At 39.9% G+C, this 15,133-nt stretch overlaps 2 protein-coding genes across 2 annotated transcripts; one reads left to right on the top strand and one right to left on the bottom strand.

The window, feature by feature from the left end:
• Nucleotides 1-9,871: 9,871 nt before the first annotated feature.
• Nucleotides 9,872-10,709, top strand: LOC124151026 (sulfotransferase 1A2-like). Its single transcript, XM_048395860.1, has 2 exons — nt 9,872-10,196; nt 10,654-10,709. The coding sequence occupies exons 1-2, from the start codon at nt 9,872-9,874 to the stop codon at nt 10,707-10,709; spliced, it is 381 nt and encodes a 126-aa protein (XP_048251817.1).
• A 141-nt stretch (nt 10,710-10,850) lies between these two features.
• LOC124143625 (uncharacterized protein K02A2.6-like) lies at nt 10,851-14,894 on the bottom strand. Its single transcript, XM_048395859.1, has one exon. It carries the CDS (start codon nt 14,892-14,894, stop codon nt 10,851-10,853), a length of 4,044 nt encoding a protein of 1,347 aa, XP_048251816.1.
• Between the last annotated feature and the right edge of the window lie 239 nt (nt 14,895-15,133).

Raw genomic sequence — 15,133 nt, 5'->3', positions numbered from 1 at the left:
TCTTTGGAAAATGTATTGAGTTCCTCCTATGTTCGAGCAGCAGCATACACGCAACAGTTAATGTCATGCAAAGAACAGTCTGCATTGAGAGTGACAATTTAATGTTATTATTTTTTACAGATTAAATAAAAAAATGCAGCAAAAAGGGTTTGGGTGATCCTGGCACGGTCAGGCTGGTTAAGCTCATCATCAACTCAGCCCCCCCCCCCCCCCCCCCCCCCCCACCACCAAGCTGTTGGAATTGGAATTCATTCACATTGACGGTACTGGTGAGTATGTGCAATCATATACAGTAAACTACGTTTATAACGAACACGCCAATTACGAACTGACCGATATAACGAACTATTTTTAGTCCCGGCCATTTGTTGTATAGTTGTATATATGCCGCATATATGCTTATAACGAACTACGGTTATTACAAACTAAAATTAGTGCTCCCTTTGAGTTCGTTATAACCGTAGTTTACTGTAACAATTTATGGAGGTTTCTCTGAACATTCAGTGCCTTCTCATTGAAAACTTTCGTTGTTCTCCATCACCTCAACCTGAGAGAATCATAATAACTACATGTGTCAGTCTGTAAGTGATAAAATAGTTATCGATAATAAACATTACAATAATATCAATAATACGAAATTTGGATTGATCATCTTAAAACTACGTATATATTTTTACAATCTCAAAATATATATGTTGTGTCGTATTTTGACAATTAAGGTGTTAAAAACAAACAAACTTACCTTATCTATAAAGAAGAGTGACTTCATGTAGTACAGGAGAACAGCAACAGTGATGGGAGATCTCAATTCTTATACATGTAGTCTTCTACATACCACGATGGCATTTCATTCGGAACATATGTATTTAATGTTTGACATAACTGATCATTGATTGGAAAGTTTTGAATGTGTGACATTTTTTGTACCATGTGATGGAATTCATGTAAAAATAGTTCCGACCACAAATATTAAGATGGAATCAACGTTTCCCATACTTGTCACGATTTTTTGCTATTGTTCTATAAGAAATTTAAATGAGGAATAGTTGAAATGCCATTTTTGTTCTATTCAGACTCAGATCGTGATTCGGGGATCATTATGGCCTAATACAATGTGAATTACGAACTACACACAATTACGAACTTACAGTATTCGCACACACACATGGAACCTATCAATTTGCAAAAAAATCAATTCCGATAGATGATAGCCAGTGTTGACACAAAAGTTCATAACAACAAACCATTAAAGAAATACATCACTTAAGAAGCAAGTGGCTGTGTATGAATTAATATCAAACATTTTAATCTAAACCATGCTAGTGTTTTGGAAACGGAGAACTGTCAGTGTTGAACATGTCTGACGACCTCACCAGAATGGAATCCGGGGACTTGCTCCTCACGTTCAGCGAATATGACGTCTGCGCCTCCAGTGGTTTGGCATTGTTTTAGCTCACGTTTATTTTGAGGTTGGGGGCGCACCATTGTTACGTCACCATCTCATAGTTTTCTCACTACTGAGAATTTATGTTTCAACAATATGGCTAATGAACGTGTAACAGCAGAGTTGTTGGATTTTATGACTGATCGTTAACATCTTGTTTTTATGCCTATTGTTAAACATCTGAATATATACAGAGTCAAATAAAAAACTTCACATTTTTCAAAGTAATCCCATTTATGATTTACAACGGACAAATGTATCAGAGAAGGTTATTCTTATTCATTAATGTCCAAAGAAGGATTTCAATTAACGGTGGTAACCATTATTTGTTCCAAGCACCTACGGTATTCGGTCATAACATCAACAGTTTAAATCATATGTCTCAAGCACGAGAATCTGATTGCACACAAGATCAGTAGCGTGTATGGCCACCATGTGCGTTGACAACTGCCACACGACGCCTCCGCATGGACCTTGTAATGCTTGTGAACACATGATTGGGAAGACGACGCCATTATTGCTGCAAAATGGTGCCAAGATCTTGCAAATTCTGTGGTTGGTTCTGGAGAGTGCGCAGACTTCTCCCAAGAGCATCCCAGACGTGTTCGATGGGATTGAGGTCGGGAGACCTTGACGGCCAGTCCATGACGTTGACCCCCGCATTCTGAAGGAAATTCCTTGTCAAAATTGCTGTGTGGGGTCTGGCATTGTCGTGTTGGAAGATCAAACCGGGTCCATGTGCTGCCATAAAAGGAAGAGGTTCTGGTGTTAGTAGCTGGTCGCGGTAAGCAGCAGCGTTGAGGTTGCCACGGATGACAAGAAGCCTGGAACGTGCATTGTCACAGAAAGCACCCCACACCATGACACTTTCGCCTCGAAATCTGTCAACTTCCTGTACACAACACTGGGCGTAACGTTCATGACGGCGCCTCCACACCCTCGCCCCAATCTTGTTATATGGAGCAGAAATATGGGGCGCAAAATGTAATGACGCTATTGAAAATGTACATGCTTCCTACTTGAAGCGCTTTTTAATGGTTGGAAAGTATGCTTCCAATGAAGCTATTTTAGGTGAAACAGGACGTTATCCCATTCATGTATTGTCAACTTCAAATGATAAAATATGAGGACTAAGGATGGGATCGCAAAGATACCCTTACCAATGTTATAAACTACTGAAAGCTCTTGATAATGGCAAAACGAATTGGTGTCCAATGTCAGATATTTATTATTTTCATGTGGCTATTCCTTTGTGTGGATTTTCCAAGATCGAGGAGATACAAATTTGTTCTTATACTCTTTTTAGCAAAGGTTACAGGACACGTATAGTCAAATCTGACATGACAGTATATCTTCTTCACGTTTCATCGGCAATTGCATGGATACTAAGACTGCCATAGAACCAGAGAAGTATATAAGTATCTAATAAATCACTTGTTATGGCATTGTGTAAATTCAGAGCGTCATTATACAATTTCAGTGTAAGTTTAAGACGTAGATGTGAAAAAAGGGAAGTTGAAATGGGTATCTGTAAAAACTGCCAATTAGGAGAGATTGGGGATGAATTTCATGTTTTATTAATATGTGATTAGTATGAACATCTTAGAGAAAACTATTTATTACAAACACTGACTATTTATTACTTTTGTATGTCAATTGTGTGAGTGGCTGTGGCTGCCACTAGGGCTGGACATGTTTACTCTTCTCGCGAACACCTGGTGTTTCACCGATGTTTTACTGCAGCATCCAGTGGAATCTGTTTCGCGGGGTGATCGAGACTAGTAAAACACAAACTTAATCTTCTTGTATACAAAATAAGGTTATAATTCCTCTATATACACTGAACCAAATTAAAAACTTCACAATCCTAAAATTTTAACATTTTGACCAGTTATCATTGTGGGCCCTATATTGTGTATTTAAACAGTAATGGCCACGTATTGTCTTCAGATAACACCCGTTTTTTGTTCAGGTGAATCGATCAAAATCATGTGCACAGCACTATAGTGGCAAAAGTGGTTTTTCACGTGCAACTGGTCACGTGGCCATAATACCGCACGTGATTTCAGCCATACTTGTTAGGAGTCATTAACAAAAAAAGAAAAACACAAGAAAACAAAAGTCTTTATGGCCATTTGTCATGCCACGCCTTTCAAATGTGCAACGTGAACGTGCCATCGGCATGTTGCAGACGGGAACGTCGCAAGGACGATGGGTTGTAGTCGACGGACTGTTTATGATTTACAGACGCGTCTACAGCAAACGGGTACCACCGCTGATCGCCCTCGGCCAGGTCGACCACGTGTGACGTTACATGCAGAGGATCGTCAGATTGTCACCTCCGTGACCGATTTTTGACGGCTACATCAACCAGAAATGAACTGTTTAGGGGTAGACTGAGTGCGCAAACTGTTCGAAACCGTCTGAGAACTGCTCACCTTCAAGCACGACGGCCATACTGCGGGCCGATTCTGACTCAATTATACAGACGTCAGCGTCAATTGTGGGCACAGCGACACTTACGATGGACTCAGAGGAATTGGAATCAAGTCGTCTTCAGTGATGAATCCCGATTTAATCTTCGATTTGCTGATGGTAGGGCGAGGGTGTGGAGGCGCCGTCATGAACGTTACGCCCAGTGTTGTGTACGTTCCAGGCTTCTTGTCATCCGTGGCAACCTCAACGCTGCTGCTTACCGCGACCAGTTACTGGCACCAGATCTTAGACATAACGGTTGATGGTAAAAAGTTTACGCTCACCACAGTGTAAGGTCCAAACTCCGATCACGCTTCATTTTACAAAACATTATTTGAAAAAATTGATGATATGGATAATGACTCCTTAGTAATATGTGGCATCAAAACGTCAGCGAAACATTGTTATCCAAACTATCAGAACGGAAATCAGACCTCGAAATAATTAAAGAAAAGGTAATGAGAGGAATTCAAATCCGTAATAGAATACAGTGGTATAACGAAGGAGAGAAACCATCTATACTTTTGCTACTTAACAAACAGGAACTATACGAACAAACTTATCAATACTATTATTACTAACTGATAAAGATGAGGAAATAACAGATGGTTCTTTAATAATAAACGGACAGAAAACTTTTACGAAAAATTATACAAGTCGATAGACGATATTGACGTTGAAGGTTTAGATTGTTTACAATACATAAGCACTCCAACGTTAAATAACAATCTTTCGGAAGAACTAGAAGAAGAAATAAAAATTAACGAGATAGCTGCTACTATTAAGTCAATGAAAAATAATAAGCGCCCAGGACTTGATGGTTTTCCTATCGATTTTTTCAAATATGTTTGGAAAGACAACAACATTTGGATTTATCGTTTTACAAAGGACACTTTCAAAAACAACTCTATGAGTTTAACAATGAATAGAGGAGTTATAACATGCATTCCGAAACCAAATAAAGATTGAAGTGTATTAAAAAAAATGGAGGCCTATTTCTATTTTAAATGCTCTATATAAGATTATTAGCGCTTGCATAGCAAATAGGAATAAGAAGACACTGGATCTCCTCATCAATGATAACCAGACAGGATTTATACCGGGTAGGTGTATTAGCGAAAACTAACTCTTATATGACATCATCTTAGAAACAAAAACATTAAAGAAGAAAGGCCTATTAATATTAATTGATTTTGAAAAAGTCTTTGACACAGTTTCTAAACGATTCAGTATGAAGGTTCCAGACAAATTTGGTTTTGGAACTTATATGCAAACATTGGTAAATATCCTGATCTTAAACGCTACTTCTTGTGTCATACATAACGGTCACTTGTCATAATTTTTCAGCAACGAAAGGGGATATAGACAAGGAAATCCTATTTCCCCATATTTGTTCCTTTTCGTCGCAGAAATACAAGGGATAATGACAAGAAAAAATATAAATATAAAAGGTATAGTACTTGGAGAAAGTGAACATATAATAGGTCAATATGCCGATGACACCGAAGTATTTTAGATGGCTCAGCAGCGTCTCTAAATGAAGTAGTTAATACACTAAGTAAGTTCTATAGAATGTCCGGCTTACAAATAAATACAGACAAAACTAAAGCGCAATGATAGGGAATTCACTCACATTATGTCCTGATTTGACATTGGACTGGCACAACGCAGATTTTGATTTACTTGGAATAAAACTAAACGCTGATTTGAAAAGCCTTGGGGTTATCAACACTCGAAAAAGACTGGAAACAATTATAACAATTCTTTCAAACTGGCGGAAACGCAACCGTTATAAAAACCTTGGCTTTGCCAACTATAGTTCATATATTAACTGCTTTACCAAATCCCCCAAAAGGAATTTATAAAAAAAAATTAAACATAATTTGTTTCCACTTCATATGGAATGGAAAGAAAGACAACATAAAAAGAGTAAACCTAGTTCGAACATATGAAGATGGTGGCCTTAGAATGGTTGATATTACAATGTTTATTTACTCACTTAAGTTATCGTGTATCAAACGATATATTTCCAAACCAAACAGCTACCCTCTTTCAGGCTTTCCATTGCAAAACATTTTCCGTTTGGGCGCTAATATTTAAAAAAACCCACTTCAATATCATTTTGGAAAGACACATGAGACACATGGAACAAATATATAAAAACGAAACGAAATAAACGAAAACGACGTTAATGAAATTTTAATGCAACCATTGTGGTACAATCATAAATCTAAACTTCCGGATTTGATTATTAGAAATTGATATACAAGGGGCATTTGCCATGATTTATGTGACTCGAGCGGTTTTATTCTATTCCCCGAGCTGAAAGTAATGTATGACATAAAATGTACTTTATTAGATGATAACCGTTTGCTCTTAAACATCCGTACGCCATGGAGAGATCTTGTGCATGATGCAAATAATCTAGACACAATGCAATTAAACATTTTTTCTCCATGGCTTGATTTACTTAAGACAAGCAAAGCTTCTAGGATATTTTATGATAACTTTATTTCATCATCTTACTTTCCAGACATTTGTGAGAAGTGGAAACAAGAATTTAACAATCAAATATTGGAAAATGGAAATATGTATTTTTACAATTTAGAAAATCTTCAAAAGATACAAAACTCATAGAATTCCAGGTCAAATACCTACACAAAATTATATACACTAAAAAGGAATTGGTAACGATGAACTTGGTTGACAACAACCTTTGTTCATTTTGCATTTCAGACAGTGAAAACATTGCTCACGTATATTTAGAATGTTCTGATGTTAAAGAATTCTGGGACGAATTTAATGCTTTCATAAATGTTATTTTCGGTCATGTTATTATTACGAAACAAGATATCTAATTTCGAGTTAAAAACAACTTCTTATTTAATCACTTATTGGTATTAGCAAAAAGACACGTTTACGTAACACACATTAAAGTAATAAAACCATGTTTTAAATCATATAGAAATATACTGAAAGATATTTACCATGTCGAGTTGTTCCTTGCAAAAAGAAACGGAACAATAATTACTTTTACTAAAAAGATGGAGTTTAATGAGGAAAACCATAACGGAGGTGGATTAGCTTACTTAATCGATATCTCTTACAATAATTACAACGTATCAAAGGTGAACTTACTGTCCTATCACATCCTGTACATTTTTCTCATGATATTTACCATGTTGGTTGGTTGTTTAACGCCGCACTCAGCAATATTCCTTCTATATGACGGCGGTCTGTAAATAATCGAGTCTGGACCAGACAATCCAGTGATTTATATCATGAGCATCGATCCACGCAATTGGGATCGATGACATGCATCAACCAAGTCAGCGAGTCTGACCAACCGAACCTTTAGTCGCCTTTTACGACATATTTACCATGTAATGTGATGCCTCTTATGATACGATGACTGTATACCCTCTGGAATGAATAAAAACAATTAAATCAAAAATCGTTTGCACGCAACTGATAATTTCTGTAAAAAATAAAGGAGACCAGTGAGACTGCCTCATATTTAGAGTTATGCAAAAAGATTCAGAGTAACAAAACCTTCTCCACATGACTGTATGACAAAGAGAGATGACTTCTACTTTCCAATAGTTAACGCCCCCTATAAGTCGAGCAATATTCATGCAACTCTTCATTTCACAACTTCTGATGTACAATCGAGCAAGCTCTTTCTACTAAGATGTCAAAGAGAGTCATACGACTCTTTCTCAGAAGCTGTTTGATCAAGGTTACAACATTCAATGACCCAGTAAAGCTTTCAAGAAGTTGTATGATGGACATGTAGAGGACGTTCCCAAATGTAACGAATTGGTGACAAGACTGATGTCCGATACAATTCCCTGCTTTGACTGGTACCATATGGCCCAGTCTTTTAACAGGTGAATACTGATGGAATGTTTTATAATCCAGGTTTGATCCATGCTTTAATGCGGTGTTCATTGTTATCAAGCTTTTATTCTGAGTCTGGAATTAATAGACAGTAATAAGCCACAGCTATATTCATTTATATATATATGCCTTTACTACCAAATTCAGTCTTCACCGTCTGTCGCCCATTTGATTAATTTCTGCACGCCTGGTACACATCACAACATTATCAATGCTTTAATGCGGTGTTCATTATTATCAAGCTTTTATTCCGAGTCTGGAATTAATAGACATTAATAAGCCACAGCTATATTCATTTATATATATGCCTTTAGTACCAAATTCAGTCTTCACCGTCTGTCATCTTCAACCATTGGATTATTTATTGCACGCCTGTGACACATCACAAAATTATTATAGTTACAGGAAATTAATGCGAGTAGTTGTTTTCATAGTGTAACATGCTGGGGCAATTTATCCTAAACTCTATCCCAAATAATGGCCATGCAAGGTAAGAATGAGTGTCGAACTTGTAACAAAGTCATCGACACAATCTACTGAGTGCATTAATGTAATGATCTAAACTCCTATATGAATCATAAACTCTGTCATCCGCATATAAATACTTGCCACGTGATGTCAGTACATAATACAGGATGCTGTAATGTAGAGTAGTCTGTAGGTGTAGATACATGAGTGTTTATGAATGATTTCAGAATTCACAATGTCGCACAAAGTGGAGTTGAAAGACCGAAGTGGACACAGTTTTTTTGTCAATTGTGTAGATGGATTTTACTTTCACCGTGGTACGACATCCATACCGTTTCATCAACATTTGGAGAACATCAGAGACATGCCGCTGCGCCCTGATGACGTCTTTGTTTGTACATACCCTAAGTCAGGTAGGATTTATCAACATCTACCAAACAATAACAGGAAAAGAATGACCATACAAAGATGATAATACCCGAGAAACCGTTAATCCAAAGTATCATTTTCCTGCAACCATTGATGAATCGTTTGCTGAGAACCATACCAAATGACTGCATGGAAACACGTTTGTTCGTTAGTCATTTAACGTCGCATTCAGCAATATTCTAGCGGTAAATAATCGAGTCTGGACCAGATAATCCGATGTGTGACATCATGAGCATCGATCTACGCATTTGGGAAACGATTACGGTACATGCATTAACTAGGTCAGCGAGCCTCACAACCCGATCCGATAAGTCGCCTTGTACGACAAGCATGGGATGCTCGAGGCGAATTCGAACCTTGATCTTTAATGGGGTGACAATCTGTAATACATAAGCAGAACTAGATGAATATTGCTAATCAAGTTCAGTCTTGGATCTCATCGGGGGAAATATGATCACTGAAAATTCTTGAAATAAAGAGAAATTGCCTGCTACAAAAATTATATTGATCCAAGGTGTGTTTCTTAAAACTATTCAGGCTCACAGTTTTAAAATAAAAAATATCTGGTTTTGTAACTGTAGCTAAAACAATTCTAATCTCGATACAATATCAAATGGTCGGTGCCAGAGATCAAATGACACATATTTAACACGACATAATACAGTTCACATTAGTATTATACTCTCAACAATTGGGATCGGTGACATGCTTCAACCAAGTCAGTGAGCCTGACCACCCGATCCCGTTAGTCGCCTCTTACGGCAAGCATGGGTTGCTTAAGACCTACTCTACCCCGGATCTTCACGGGTCCACATCTTCATAATCACATTTCAATGATCTGGCAATAGATCAATGGTGAGTAACAATGAAGTTACTGAAGTTCCAACGTTCGTACTGTTTGGCCCTCAGTCTATGACGGTTCGTACACCAATGACCTCACACAAAGTAAAGTCATTTCCTAATTATAGGGGAAATCGCACGACTCCAAACTGTATTAGATGTTTTCTTTGTATGTTTGAAAAATGACAAAAGATCGTCAAAATTTTGAAATGAAATGTCACAGTTTATGATGGGTTCTCTAAAAATATAAACTGCAGTAGCTCGACACTGAATGATACACCTGCAGGTACACACTGGCTTTGGGAGATTGTCAGCATGGTGGCCCATGAAGACTTGGTTTACCGGAACCACGTGGAAAGACTGAACCAACCAGAATTCAGAAGCACCCGTTACCTTGACAGCCTGACGTCTCCAAGGGTAATGAGCTCCCACGTGCCACTCCGATACCTTCCACGCCAAGTATGTACACAGAGAACCAAGATAATTCTGTTGGGAAGAAACCCCAAGTCAGTGGCTGTGTCCTTCTACAAAACGACGAAAGGCATGATGTCCACTGAAGGATGTGAAGCAGGATTAGTGACGGTCAAGGAATATGGTGGGAAATGGGAAGACTTTCTTGAAATGTTTCTGGAAGGGGAAGGTAGGATGCACTAATTATGTATCACAAATATATCACATGTTCTAAAACAAGCAGGGATACATCATTCTGATGTTCTGGGCACGTCCCGTCGTCTCACTGTAATCCAAGATTTGTCATGATTAAGATTCTTGGTTTGACTATCACAAAACTCATAAACGCCCAAGACCTGATGTGATGACTTTGGCAGCTACAACAAACACTTGGCTTTCCGGGGAAAGGTTGTATTCTCTCATTACATGTCAATACACTCAGTCAAGTGTAGTCGGCAGCCATGTGGTCTGCTAGCGCACAACACACACACTTCCGGCGCTGTTACACGTGCGCACTCATTTATATAGAGACATCGTATGGATAAAGCGAGTGACTGGTTATATGATACTAAAACGATACATTCCTCCCCCTTTAGTTAACAACTTGTTGTTTAAGCAATTAGTGAACAATGTTACTAACTCATCAGTCACTGAGAAAGAAATAGTGATCAACTCCAGAGGTTCAAAGGAAATTTTCCCATAAAGTTCACTGAACTATTCTTGAACACTGAAATTCTCAAACTTAATGTTCATTCACTTGGTTTCTGAAATAAATGAATTGAGCATGCACCTTAAAGTTCAATCTGAAAAAACCCCAAAACACTTAACAATGAAATACAGTAGTTTACAGATTTAGTCTATCTGGAGCTCGACGCTCACGAGTCGATCTTCTCAACTCAACAGATGAGGACAGTTCTGGACTAGTGTCACATGAAGGTAACCTGGTACGCGGAAATGGCGTGTCTGCGGGTGATACTGGTACAGAACTAGGCTCTGGGAGCTCTGGTGAGAAAGTGATGACAGACTTCGACACTTCACTTTCTTCCAACAATTCTGGGGATTCTGGTTTCACAGCATCGGGGTCCACATAACGCTTGATGAGGTGATCTACATGTCGCCTCGCAATTTTGTTATTTTCCAAGCTGACTTTGAAGGAGATAGGACCTGTACACTGGATTATCTCCCCTGGTAACCATTTAGGCTTACCAAGAAAGTTCCTGACGTAAACAAGATCACCGACAGCGAACTCCCATGACTTTGTATGTCTATTGTGGTAGTGTGCCTGCTTCTCTTGTTTATGTTGAACTTTAACACCGATGTCAGGGTGAAGCAAGTCAAGATGGGAACGTGGACGTCTTCCCAATAGTAACTGCGCTGGAGATGACCCTGTCGTAGTCTGCGGAGTGTTACGATACCTGAACAGGAATCTTGACACCCTGGTGTTGATGGAACCGCCGCTGAGCTTCTTAAATCCCTGTTTGAACGTCTGGACACTCCTCTCTGCCAGTCCATTGGACGCTGGATGGTAAGGGGATGTACTGATGTGTTGAATACCATTTCTCTTGATGAATATAGCAAATTCATCACTTGTGAAACATGTCCCATTATCAGACACTATTGTCTCAGGTAGACCATGAATGGAAAATGTTCTCCGAAGACACTCAAGAGTGGCACTCGTAGTTGCACTGTTGACAGGGAAAACATCCATCCACTTAGAGTGAGAGTCTACGATGATGAGGAACATTTGACCTTGTAAGGGACCTGCATAATCAATGTGCAGACGTGACCATGGTTTGGACGGCCAGTCCCACGGATGTAACTTTGCTTCGCAGGGTGAAGAACGACTCTCCTGACATATGGAACAAGTCCTGACCTTGTTCTCCAGCTCTGAATCAATGCACGGCCACCATACAAGACCTCTGGCAATAGCTTTCATCCTCGCTATTCCAGGGTGAGCTTCATGCAACACATCTACACACTGTTTCCTACCCTGAGGTGGAACCACTACTCTGTTACCCCACAGAATCACACCATCCTGAACACTGAGCTCAGTTTTCTTCTGAATATATGGCTTTAGCTCTGTATCTGGCTTCAGGTTTTCTGGAAAACCACATTCCACTAACTTCTTCACTCTAGCTAACAAGGGATCCTTCCTTGTCCAAAACTGAATTTGTCGCACATTCACTGGGAATTCTGCCATGTTCTCGAGGAGCATTATTGTGTCTCCTGGAACAGGCGGCACAGACACAGAGGTTTGCAGAGGCAATCTGCTCAAACAATCTGCGTTTGCTAACTTTGAGCCTGGTTTATACACAATACTGTAATCATACGCTGCCAGCATCAAGGCCCATCTCTGGAGTCTGGCTGACGCCATCACTGGAATGCCTTTCTCTGCATCAAGTAGACCCATGAGGGGTTTGTGATCTGATAACAGCTGAAATTTTCGTCCGAACAAATACTGGTGGAATTTCTTTATGCCAAACACTATTGCCAGTGCTTCTTTATCAAGCTGTGAATAGTTCTTTTCTGCAGGTGACAAGGAACGTGACGCAAACGCCACAGGCTTCTCAGTACCATCTGGCATGATGTGTGACAGGACGGCACCTACTCCATATGGAGAAGCATCAGCTGCTAAGTTGAGAGGAAGGTCTGGATTGTAGTGAGTCAAGACCTTACATGAAGACAAGTGAGATTTCACCTTTAGAAATACTGTATCATGCTTCTTGGTCCATGACCATGGAGCGTCCTTTTGTAGTAACCCATGTAGTGGCACTAACGTCGTGGAGAGATTTGGCAGGAATCTCTGGTAGTATTGTACCATCCCAAGGAATGACTTTAACTCTGTCACATTCTGAGGAGCTGGTGCGGACACAATAGCGTTTACCTTCTCCTCTAATGGATGCAGTCCCTGTGCGTCAATCCGGTGTCCCAGGTAAGTGACTGAGTCTTTCTTGACGTGACACTTTGAAGCGTTAAGACGCAAACCTGCTTTCTGCAATCTGTCAAGGACTTCATTCAGATTCTTGTTGTGTTCTGCATCATCAACACCTGTGACAAGAATATCATCGAGGTAGACGCACACATGTGGCAAGTCGCTGAGAAGACATTCAATTGTCCGCTGGAAGATAGCAGGAGCTGCCGACACCCCAAAAGGTAATCGTTGGTACTCGTATAGACCTTTATGGGTGTTAATTGTGGTGAGTTTCTTGGAATCATCGTCCAACACTATCTGCTGGTAGGCATTACTCATGTCCAATTTCGTAAACTTGCGACCACCTGAGAGTGATGCAAATAAATCCTCAATCCTGGGTATTGGGTAACAATCTGGTTTAGCAACCTGGTTGACTGTTAGTTTGTAATCTCCACATATGCGCACTGAAGACTGATCTGACTTCAACACTGGTACGATGGGTGCTGCCCACTCTGAGTACTGCACTGGTTTTATGACACCCTGCTGCTCTAACCGTTCAAGTTCATTCTCAACCTTGTCCCTCAAGGCATAGGCCATGTTCCTGTGCTTGTAGAAGCGTGGTTGTGAAGGAATAGATATGTTAATCTTCACTTTTGTATCTTTCAACTCACCAAGTTCCTCCTTGAAGACATCGGAATGTGAGTAAAGGATACTTTGCACATCATCACAATCTACTCTGAGGATTGTTCCCCAGTCTAGACGAACATGTCGCAGCCAGTCGCGACCAAAGAGATTAACTCTTCTCCCTTTCACTACAATCACTGGCAGTTCTGCTGACTGTTTGCCGTAGTTCACTTTCACTGAGCATGAACCAAGCAGAGGTATCTTCTCACCTAGGTAAGTACGTAACAAGGTATGAGGAGGTCCTAGTTTGGGTGGATCTTTCCCTAACGATCTGTAAGTGTCCTCATTAATCACTGAAAATGTTGCACCTGTATCCAGCTCCATGCTTAATGGCTGACCATTAAGTGCTAAATCAATAAACATTGGTGGTTCCTTCTCTCTCCTCCCAACAAAAGGTGTAGAGCTAGTCTCCATCTTGTAAATGTCATATATTTCACTTTCAACATCATCATAGTTATCAGGAGTGACCTGATTTGTTGCTGAACGCTTGTGCTGACCCCGACTTCGACCTTGACCTCTAGATCGATACGAGCCACGTCCACAACGAGAACCTTTACTATTCTGTGACTGACGACATACCTTCCCAATGTGGCCAATCTTACCACAATTGTAACACTTTGAGGTACGAAAATGACAGTCCGGAGATTTGTGATTTCGTAAACCACATCTGTCACATGGCGGGTAGACAGGAGCATGTTGAGATGATGACATCTTGTGCATGTTACCCCCTGTAGCTGCTGAAACACTTGAAGCACCAACTTTAATATCTTCTACATTCTTTGCTGCCAATTCCATTGACTGTGCTAGTGTAAAAGCCTTATTGTAATCCAGAGCTTTCTCTGCTAATAATCTCCTCTGTATTGCATCATTATTAATGCCACAAACTAGTCTGTCTCTAAGCGAATCATCAAGAGTAGTACCAAAGTCACATGTACTTGCCAGTTTGCGCAACTCGGAAGCATACGCTGCAACACTCTCTTGAGACTTTCTATCCCTCTTGTGAAATTTAAGTCTTTCAACTATCACTGACGGTGTTGGGTGTTGATGATCGCGCATGACTTTCACTATCTCAGCAAACCTCATTTCCTTAGGTTTCGTAGGAGCGCACAAATTCCGGAGAAGTGTGTAGGCTGTCTTACCCATTTCACTAAGCAGAATAGCCCGTTTCATCACATCATCCTCGTCATCAACACCTCTAGCCGTAAAGTACAAGTCTAACCTCTCACAATAAATGTCCCAGCTGTCAGTCTCTATATTAAATTCGTCGATCTTCCCGGAGGTAGACGACGCCATGTTTATGGAGCGAGTGAAACACGACGGACGTTAATCACACAAAATGTCCACAAAAACGCTAAGACATCCAGTTTTACCTCGTCGCCAATTTATGTGATGACTTTGGCAGCTACAACAAACACTTGGCTTTCCGGGGAAAGGTTGTATTCTCTCATTACATGTCAATACACTCAGTCAAGTGTAGTCGGCAGCCATGTGGTCTGCTAGCGCACAACACACACACTTCCGGCGCTGTTACA

Source organism: Haliotis rufescens, unplaced genomic scaffold, assembly GCF_023055435.1.
Source record: "Haliotis rufescens isolate VD_foot unplaced genomic scaffold, xgHalRufe1.0.p SCAF_15, whole genome shotgun sequence".
In the NCBI taxonomy this organism is placed as follows: Eukaryota; Metazoa; Mollusca; class Gastropoda; order Lepetellida; family Haliotidae; genus Haliotis; species Haliotis rufescens.
Note: the sequence above shows the minus strand (reverse complement) of the source record. Positions and strands in the feature narration are given on the sequence as shown.

What these genes read in the sequence shown, in the direction of transcription:
- LOC124143625 (XM_048395859.1), bottom strand. Translation starts at nt 14,894, where the DNA reads ATGGCGTCGTCTACCTCCGGGAAGATCGACGAATTTAATATAGAGACT.
- LOC124151026 (XM_048395860.1), top strand. Translation starts at nt 9,872, where the DNA reads ATGGTGGCCCATGAAGACTTGGTTTACCGGAACCACGTGGAAAGACTG. An exon ending in AATGTTTCTGGAAGGGGAAG is followed by an intron (nt 10,197 to 10,653) that starts GTAGGATGCACT and finishes CTAACTCATCAG; the next exon opens with TCACTGAGAAAGAAATAGTG.